Raw genomic sequence first — 9,993 nt, 5'->3', positions numbered from 1 at the left:
AAAAAAAAAAAAAAAGAAACATAGAAGGATAACTAGAAAGTCACCACTTTTCAACCTACTACTATATTTGATTTGGGTAAGAACCATCAATGGATGCTAAAACCATTGAGTGAATGGCTGAACAGGATATTCACAGTCTCAAAGTTTCACCCTCTGGATTACTTACTATTAACAAAGGGAAAACAAGGCAGAAGTCTGATAGACACTACTTTAGCCAAATGACCAAATGTAACATCACCACTAATGGAAACAAAATGACATTGCCTTTTGATGTCATGCACTCTGAAGGAAGGTGTATCTTCAGTGTTCTTGACAATAGTATTTAACACGAATGCGATTATGAGTAAACAATTAGACAATCCTAATTAACGCAATATTCTACAAAATAATCGGCCTAGATTCTTCAAAGATATCTGTGTTATGAAAGGCAAGTAAAGGCTGGGAACTGTGCTAGACTAAAGGAGACCAAGAGTATGACTGCCAACTACAATGCTTCACATTTGACTAGATCCTGGCTCAAAACAAAATCAATAACCTACAAAGGATACTGGGACACTATTAGATGATATGCTGTCAAGAATATCCTTCTTCTTAGGAGGTATATGTTGAAGTATTTAAACAGAAGAATTATCATGGTGCAACTTACTCTCATCTGTCTCAGAAAAAAAAATGTCTATCGATGGATCAATAGACAAACCAAATGTGGTAAAGGGTTTATGAATGTTCATTGTACTAAACTTTTGTAGGTCTAAAAATGAAAATACTGAGCAAAACAAAGTTATAAAGTTATCGAATCTCAAATCCACAGGCCAGCCCCAACAGGGTTCTAGAAGTGTGCGGGAACTGAGGCAAAGGAGTACAAGGTCACACGTAGCCAAATGTACTGAGAGAGTTCTGAGGGCTTTATGATTCCCAGCGCACTATACCATCATTTTCTCAGTCTCCTCATTTATGAAATGGGGATAATGGCATGTTCACTAACAGGGTTATTAAAAGGATTGAACGACACCGTGTCCAGAAATTTAGGAAACAGAATACACTTATTTTAAACAGTATATTAGGTTACATTTTCAAATAATATGCTCAATGTTTTTCCTCAACCTTCAGATGAAAGTACTGAGAAGTAAAGTCCCTCTAAACTTATCCCAACGGGCCTAATCGTAATCTGAAAAGAAAGTAAAATAAATACACTACAGCATGTTCAAAAAGTCTGGAAACACAGGAAAGAAACCTGCCCTGACATGCAATTGCAGGGCTCTTTCAACATTCAATGAGCAAAAATTTACAGTGAGCACCTACTATATATCTTGAACTGGACTAGACTTTAGGGACACAGTGAAATCAGAGGCTTGGGCCCAGTCCTTGTAGACTGACATTCTAATTGCAGGAAGCCCGACAGTAAGTAAGCCAACAAAATTAATTATAGCTTGTTGTGAATGCAGTCAAAAAAATAAACCAGATGCTGTGATAAATAGCAACACTAGGGGAGATGAGGGAAGCAGCCCGTTCTAGCTAGGGAGGGCCTCTGGGCTGAGTCCTGAGGGTAAGAAGGAGGCAACCATGCAAAGGTCCAGGGGAAAAGCAGTCCAGGTGGAGAGAAGAGCAAGCACAAATGCCGTGAGGCAGGAAAAACGTGCTTTGAGAACTAGAGATAAAATCAGGGTAGTAAGCCTTCTGCCATGGGCTGATGTGATAAGAAAGCCCTTGTCAGATGCAGGCCTCTCAACCTTGGATTTTCCAGCCTCTAGAACTGTGTCAAAGCATTGGGAGGTATATGCCAAATGTTAATGGCGTCCATGGAAGCCACTGAAAATTACATTTGATACTTCAAGTGTTTCAGCTAACCTAAAGTAATGACTTTATAAAATGAGAAACTTAAAAAAAAAAAACGGGGGTAGCAAGAGGGAGAGTAGGGAGAGTAGTACTAGATGGGACTGGAAAGTACGCTAGGCCACATCATAATGTGGAGCTTGGCCTTTGAGAGCAAATGGGGTATCTGGAGGGCTGTAAATAAGGAGTATGATTTATTTCACTTTGCTACTGATGGAGAATGGTCTTAGGAGGACAAGAGCATTTTGGTAGAATTTGATTTTCTTAAAAAAGGTACGTGCTACTCTGAAAAATATAAAAATGATTTTGAAAAAAATGGAAAGAAAGGTTGACTGAATAAGGTAAAATAGGGAAGAACTGGGATGCAAGCAAGAGAAATCTAGAGTTTACTAAATGATGCAGGAAGTTTAAAGAAGCAAAGGCTAGGCAGGGCCCATCTAAGCACTGCCCATGGGGGAGGAAATCACGGCAGTGGACTTCAGCCGTTCTGGTCCACTTGGCAAGGCCTTGGACTTCATGCTTCAGTAGACATGAGAGTTCTTACGTCCGAGATTGTTGATTACTGTATGAGCAAATTTAACATTGAAAAGGGTTTAGCATAATGCCTGGCTTAAGATATTTTAGCTGATAGTAAAATACTGGTTCTGGATCAATACTGGAGTTAGTTATTATTGTATCATCATCATCATCATCATCACTATAGGAAACTCCTACCTAACACATCAGACTGAGCTCTCTATCTTCCCTGCAGCCCTCTTTCTCCACTTTTCTCCATGTCAGTAATGGCAGAACCCTGGGAGTCACCCTTCAGACTCAGTCACTCCAGCCCTGTCAAGCTGAACTGCAAAGTGCCTCTGTCCCATCCCTGCCTTCTCTGCTGCACTGCCCACGCTCACATCACCATTACCCCTCCCCTCACCCCTCTGCCAAGCGACTCTTAACAGGCAGAGCAACCTTTTAAACGTGCAGATCTGACCATGGCACTCCCTTACTCGAAACCACTTTGGTGGCTTCCCTCCATTCTTGGCATCAGCTGAATTTCCTAAACATGGCCGAGGAGGCCCTTCATGTCCTGTCCTGCCTACTAGTTCAGTCTCATCTTGCGCTATTCTCCTCTTGCTCACTACATTCCAGCCCTACTAGCTTGTTCTATGTTCCTTGGACTCACTAAACAACTTCTTGCCTCAGGTCCCTTGGACTTGCTGTTCCTTCTTTCTGGAAAACTCTCCCTACTTGCCTGGCTACCACCATGACTACCTATCTTAGGTGAAGTATCACTTCTTTGGGGAGGTCCTTCCAAAAAGAGATTACGTTCTCTCATTCTGTGTACTTGTACTTGCCTTCACAGCATTTATTTTAATTGTAATTGTATGTTACTTGCGTGATTATTTGTTTAGGGTCAATCTCTCCACTAAACAATAAGCTATATGAGGGCAGGGCCATACTGGTCTTATTCACTGAGGTACTCCCACAGAGCCAGGCACAGAAAAGGCATTCGGTAGCTATCTGTGGCCTGGACGAAGGCATGGACTGAACTGCTCCCATCTGCCCTGCCTTGCTCCCCTCCGTGGGCAGGGCTCCTTGCGGGGAGGCTGTGTGTTGATTCTCCTCACAATGACTGTTGCCTGACTTTTGTGGGCTGCCCTGCCTAAGCTGTCCAGCTGAGTGGGATTCAGGAAACGCACACACTTTGTTCATTTAAATATTATACGTTTAAGTTCCTAGGATTCATAGTTTCAAAATAAGAGGTTTTAACTACTCACAAGCATCAGGAAAACTCCCTGACAGATAGCAATTTGTAGTTTTGCTGAGGCTCAAACTTGAATTACATGGCTATGAAACTAGGGTGTGGGGTTGACTCCCTTAGCCAGAGAGCATGAGCTCAGCTGACAGCCCATCGTCCATGTCTCAGTAGGGCTGCTCTGCTCTTCATGGAAATGTTTGTAAAATGGTGGTTTAGGATGTTCTTCTCCCCAAGGTCTGCACAAAAGTAATTTAGCAGTGTACAGACTGTTTAGAAAATGGAGGGTGGGAAATTCCTTCAAATCTCACCTTCTAATCTCATCCAGTGATTTCATGGAAAAGTAATTCCATCCAGTGTGTTTTCATTGCACACTGACTTTGGTGACAAATCTAAGTTTGAATCCTGGCTCTGCATGTACTTCTCTCTTAGTCCTTGTTTTCCCACCTATAAAATGGGAGTGATACCTTCATAAGGTTATTGGGGTATATAAGCCAGTGTATGTGAATTTACCTGGTCTTGTTTGCTGTCTTCCTCCCTGCTAAGAGGCTCCCCCTAAACAAAGGGCAAGCTTAGGCTCTCTAACCCCTTCCCTTCTTCCATACTCTTGGAGCTAGACAACTCAGGCTGGTCTCAAAATGCCGTCAGCAATACCCACAGACCACTTGCAGAGGGCAGAGACCACTGAGAGGCCCTCACAGTAAAATGCTTACTGACTGACGAGGATGCTGACCATTTCAGGGTACCATTCAGCTGTGTTCTTTGCAGGACAATGTTTCCAGACTACTAGTTTTAAATAGTTTTCTTTCTTCTTAATTCTTGGTCTCAAAGAAGGTGGAGAGAACAGTAAGGATAAAACAGCATTAGAACACCCCCCATTTATTCTTGGTCCATATACACTGGTCTGAGGGCCTCCCTTGTCAGAGCATAAAATATTCTGTAATAAAAGCAGATCCCATGTCTATCTTAAGTCACTATTGCCCACAATAGGTATATTCCCTGGGACTCAAAACAGAAACGAACAAGAAGTGTTAAAGGTGAACTTTAAACAAAAATACTTTAACATTAACTTTTCTGTTAGACCTCCAAAAGAAACAATTATATAAACCTCAATGAGGCTGAGAACACATGGAATTTGCCTTTGGGGCTTTGGTCTGAGAAGGACACGTACCTTTCTTTGAGGATGCTAAAAAATGTACAAACTGCACAACCACATGTGCTGGATTTGACAATGCACTCTTTTACTTGTTAGCCTACCCCTGGCCAGGCAAACGGGTACACTGAAATTCAACTAACGTTTATTGAACACTTAGAACTTTTTTCCTCATACCCATTAATTATCAATCTTTGCAAATTATATATTATCATCCTCATTCTATAGAAGGAAGAAACTGAGGCATAGAGACATAGTTAGCTGCTCAACAGAGTATGTGGTCAAAGTTGGGATTTAAACCTAGACTGTCTGTCTTAAATCCAGTGCTGTTCTTCTAAATGTCTCTACAACAGCTTTCTCAGTTCCAGGCCTGAGAGATCTAAGGGCTATTACACCTTCCTATGTGCCATTACTAAGTGAAAACCAACCCCGATGTGATAATGGGCAGGTAGATTTTATATACACACTTTTCCCCTCACTATTTGAGAGTAAGTTGCAGACACTGTGCCCTTCTGCTCCTTAGTACTTCAACATGGATTTCCTAAGATGAAAGACATTTACTCTCATGATCCTGTATAATTACCAAAAATAGGGAATTTAATATTAATACAATACTATTATCTAACCTATTAAAATTTCACCAATTGTCCTGGTACTCTAATTTATGGTTTCTTTTTTCATTTAGGATCCAGTCTAGGATCATGTATTGCATTTAGTATTCATGTGCTTTTGTTTCCTTTTAATCTGGAACAGTATCTCAGCCTTTGTTTTTAAGACATTGGCACTTTAAAAAAGTATAGGTCAGTTATTTTGTAAAAGTTCACTCAATCTGGGTTTGTCTCATGCTTCTTTGTGATTAGATTCTGGTCATAAATTTTCAGCAAGAACAATACATACTTGATGGTGTTTCCTTCTCGAGCCATTACATCTAGGAGCAATGCCAGGTTTCTCCCCTATCAAATTACTATTAATATTTTTCCTTTTGTAGTTAATAATTGATTAGCTATTCAGTTTTCCCAAGGGGCTCATTAATCCTTGGCTAATAAAATCATTCTCATTTGAAGCAGCTATTTCATCATTATCCTTGTCAACATTTGCCACCTGAGTGTTACCTGGTTTACTTCTCTCAGAGCCTCATAGTTTAATTGGCTTTGCCCGTGATTTGAGCAGCTCTGAAGAGCCATTTTCATAGACTTTAGGGTACCTACCATCTTTTGCAAGGACACGTTCACCTTGCCACTGGTTTGCTCTGTATTTGCATTGTAGTGACAGACATTTACAATGCCTACAGTGCTCAATTAACCCAACAAAGATGCTGCAGCGATAGGCCAGGGCCAGTCAGGTCATCACTGAATACTTTTCATGTTATGGTAATGACTTTTGCTTACCTACGCAACGTTGTAACTGTGAGGAGCACTGCATTATCAGCTATAACAAAAATATGTGAATTATTCTTCTTCATAGTAGTGCCTCCAGCTATGCCATTTCTAGTTAAAACCAAGGAACAATGCTTTCCTTAAGTGAACAAATTAGAATTCCCTTGCATAACTATTATTCATAAAAATGTCCTTTGTGAGACCTCCTACGATACTTACTTGTGAACACATGCTCCTTACCTCTTAAAACATGTTGATAACTGGACAACAGAAACTGCAGATGCTCAACCAGTTCATCCCAAGTCTGCCACTGTGTTTTATCCGACTGCAGAGATGGTAAAAGCAATTGATAATAAATGTCTTCCCCAGTTAAAATTTTTGCAGTTTTTAATTCACGTTTATATAATGCTCAAACAGTTTTTCAAGCTAAAATTCCATGGGCAGAGAGTCAGGGGAAGGAAGGTGGTCTAGGCCTGGAATTGAGGCAGGAAACAATGTACCTGACACTTGAGCAGTGACGTGGAATTGTTCAGAAAGTAGAGGGCCTGGGCCAGAGACAGGGGCAGGCGAGTGGGCGTCTCACAGCTGTGGAGGAATATGATTTCTAACACTTTGCAGCGCAGAAGGTGGCTTTCCATGGTAGTAAAGAACATCTCTCTGCGTGAAGAAAAGAAAGAGGGAGTTAACCATCACAACTATATATATATATATATTTTTTTTTTGAGACAGAATCTCACTCTGTTGCCCGGGCTAGAGTGCCGTGGCTTCAGCCTAGCTCACAGCAACCTCAAACTTCTGGGGTCAAGCGATCCTCCTGCCTCAGCCTCCCGAGTAGCTGGGACTACAGGCATGTGCCACCATGCCCGGCTAATTTTTTTTATATATTTTTAGTTGTCCGATTAATTTCTTTCTATTTTTAGTAGAGACGGGGTCTCGCTCTTGCTCAGGCTGGTCTCGAACTCCTGACCTTGAGCGATCCACCCGCCTCGGCCTCCCAGAGTGCTAGGATTACAGGCGTGAGCCACTGCGCCCGGCCATCACAACTATATTTTAAAGAACATACACCACAATTCACCCTGAATGTTCTAACATTTACCCTAAAAAAAGACAGCTAAGAAGGAACTCAGTGGAGTCCTACAGAATCACAAAGCTTGTAGACAGGGCAGAAATGAATTTGTTCATGAATTAATGATTCCCAGAATGAGGAAAAAGTCTTTGACATTTGAAAAAGACAATTGTAGAATACATTAAAAAGACAACATTACTTCACACTATAACTATGAGAATTCATCATGAGAATAAATATTTCTGAATGCCTATAATGTACCAAATACTATTTGGCGCAATGAGGAATATTAAGATAAATAAAAGAGGGTACTGCTCTCAAGAAGCTGATAGTTGAACAGGGGCAAGAGCTATGCACTGGGAGCTTAAATATCAAGTGCAGGGCAAATGTACATGTATGCAAGGCGCTGGTGGTGCTCCAGAAATACACAGAAGAGAGTGTGCATTTGGTGAAGGGATTGGAGGTGGCCTTCCTGTGGAGCAGGCAGCGCTGGTGACAGGGGTCTAGGAGGAGCAAAGACAGCTTGAGGCAGGAGGCATTTCAACAAAGGGAAAAACATGAGTAGACATAAAGATATAAAAAATATACAACTGTGGCATTGTGGCTTCTTAAATTTCAGAGTCTGGGCTTTCTGAGTCCCAGAGGGACTCTTGCCCTTGACTTTGCCGCTCTAGCCAGTTTCATCAGCAAAGAGGGGCTGAAGTACCTTCAAAGGCTTCTGAGCAGGGGAGTGACAAAACTGGAGCTGTGCTTTAGGAAGGTGAATCAAACACGTTGTTCTAAAAGCAATGTTAGCTTCCAATAAAGGGCTGTGACTCTCAGACACAGGGTGCATCTCTGGAACTGTCTGAAGGTTTTGGTTTTTTGGTAGTCCTGGACAGGTTTGTGAGTCACAGCACTTCTGGGAGGTAGACTAGCTTGGGAGCAGATAAGGCGATGGCAGTGAGGAAGAATAGCATGACTTGCCTAGTCAAAAAGCAACAGAGCTGGCCCCAAATCAAAGGGTTCTTTATTCTACAACATCCTGCCCGTTTGCAGTTTTGCAACATGTAGAAAAATAGGAGACTCCCTTTGCCACTGCCATTCATAAAATTGATAAGTAAGAAAAGTATTCATTTTTTCCTTTTTTACCCTTACCTTTGTTTTTCCACCAGACACATAAATTATTTGTATAAAACAAAGTTTAAAAAGAAAAATGATTATTTAAAACTGTTGTTTCTTACTATTCAAAAATTTTAAAATATTCTTAAAAATCCATTTCATCTCTTTAATGTGTTTTAAAAATCCTTTTCTATCTTTTCTCTGAAAAATTTTCTTCTTTCATGCAAAGAACTCCGTATTCTTACATTTGCAAGATATTCCTCAAATTCTTTCAAAGTGTAATTTCTACTCTGCATTTGGCATATTACTCTGACATGACAATTTTCCTGTTCAATAATCTTTTATTTGAAATTATGTTTTCTCTTCCAATTTTTATGCCAGGGCCTACACTTGTCCTGGCTTTATAACCTATGGTAAATTCATAAACCTACAAAGGACAAGAAGGTGGTTTCAAGGTATTGAACATAGTAGGAACCGGAGGTAGAATTACCGATAATAACTCAAATTAAAATATTAAAAAACAAGGTACGAAGGAAAGCCAACATCTAGATCCAGCCTTACAGAGTAGCTGGCATTGGACTTTCCCTCCCATCATAATCATTGATAAAACCAGAGAAAATACATAAAACAACTATTTTCAAGCACTGGACAATTTAGTACAAAGGACTTGATTCTCGAGAAAGGGAAACAAAGGTGGTGAACTTCACTTGCCACCAGATTTCTTGCTGGGGGCACTTTCTAACTAGGGCAGAGGTAAGTGTGGGTCAAAATGAAACAGTGGGTTTGTTGGGCAGAGCAAACTGAGACTGGAGTTCAGGACAGCTGAGGTGGTTGGAATTTGTATCAGAGAAAAGGGAGCTCAAGAAGTGTGTAAGGCGGCCCCCTGGCACATGTGCAGGGAGGAGCTCCAAAAGCCTGGTAGAGAGCAGCTACCGGGGGTCTGTGAGCTGAGTGGGAATTCTGAAGATCTCAGAGTGCTGAGAGACACTGCGTTTCCATGAGACGGTGGAGAGATGTCACTGAATATCTCACTGAATTCAGCTGAAGCCACAGAAAGACTAAGCTTCAAGACTCTGGCTCTTTAATAAGGGCTGCTTTAGAACCAACCCTTACAAATCCTAGAAACAAACCTCAAAAGGAAAAGCTATTCTGCCAGCAAATTAGCTGCCCACCAGAATAAAAGTCAGTACTCTTTAAGGAAAGATAGCAAAATTCAGACTCTTAACAATGTAGTGCACACGGTGTCCAGAACACACACACAAAAATTACTAGAAAAGGGAAAAAGTAGGAAAATGTGATCCATACAGGAGCAAAATGTCCACAGAAACAGACCAAGAGGTGACACATATGTTGGAATTAGTGGAGAAGAACTTTAAACAGCTATTATAAGTATGTTTAAGATTTTCTAAAGTAGGCAAACTAAGATGTATATAATGAGTAACTTGAAGACTCTCAGCAAAGAGAATTGGAAACTATAAAAATGAACCAAATAGACTGTACATGGGGGCTCATGCCTGTAATCTCAGCACTTTGGGAGGCTGAGGTGGGAAGATGGGCTGAGTTCATGAGTTCAAGACTAGCCTGAGCAACACAACAAGACCCTGTCTTTATAAACAATTAAAAAAGCGGTGGCTCCCATCTGTAATCCTAGCACTCTGGGAGGCCGAGGCGGGCGGATCCTTTGAGCTCAGGAGTTCGAGACCAGCCTGAGCAAGAGCGAGACCCT

The 9,993-nt window shown here is 41.1% G+C and overlaps 1 protein-coding gene across 1 annotated transcript in view; it reads right to left on the bottom strand.

Annotated features, from left to right (window-relative positions):
• The window catches only part of SIMC1 (SUMO-interacting motifs containing 1), an 84,967-nt gene that overhangs the window by 1,838 nt on the left and 73,136 nt on the right, over positions 1-9,993 (bottom strand). The window contains exons 10-11 of the mRNA XM_012659475.1: positions 6,601-6,757; positions 6,341-6,425 (exon numbers count right to left, since the gene is read on the bottom strand). Coding sequence (XP_012514929.1) covers positions 6,341-6,425; positions 6,601-6,757 — 242 coding nt within the window. The remainder of the gene's footprint in view (positions 1-6,340; positions 6,426-6,600; positions 6,758-9,993) is intronic.

Source organism: Propithecus coquereli, unplaced genomic scaffold, assembly GCF_000956105.1.
Source record: "Propithecus coquereli isolate 6110/MARCELLA unplaced genomic scaffold, Pcoq_1.0 Scaffold619, whole genome shotgun sequence".
Taxonomy (NCBI): Eukaryota; Metazoa; Chordata; class Mammalia; order Primates; family Indriidae; genus Propithecus; species Propithecus coquereli.
This window is presented reverse-complemented; position numbering and strand designations above follow the sequence as displayed.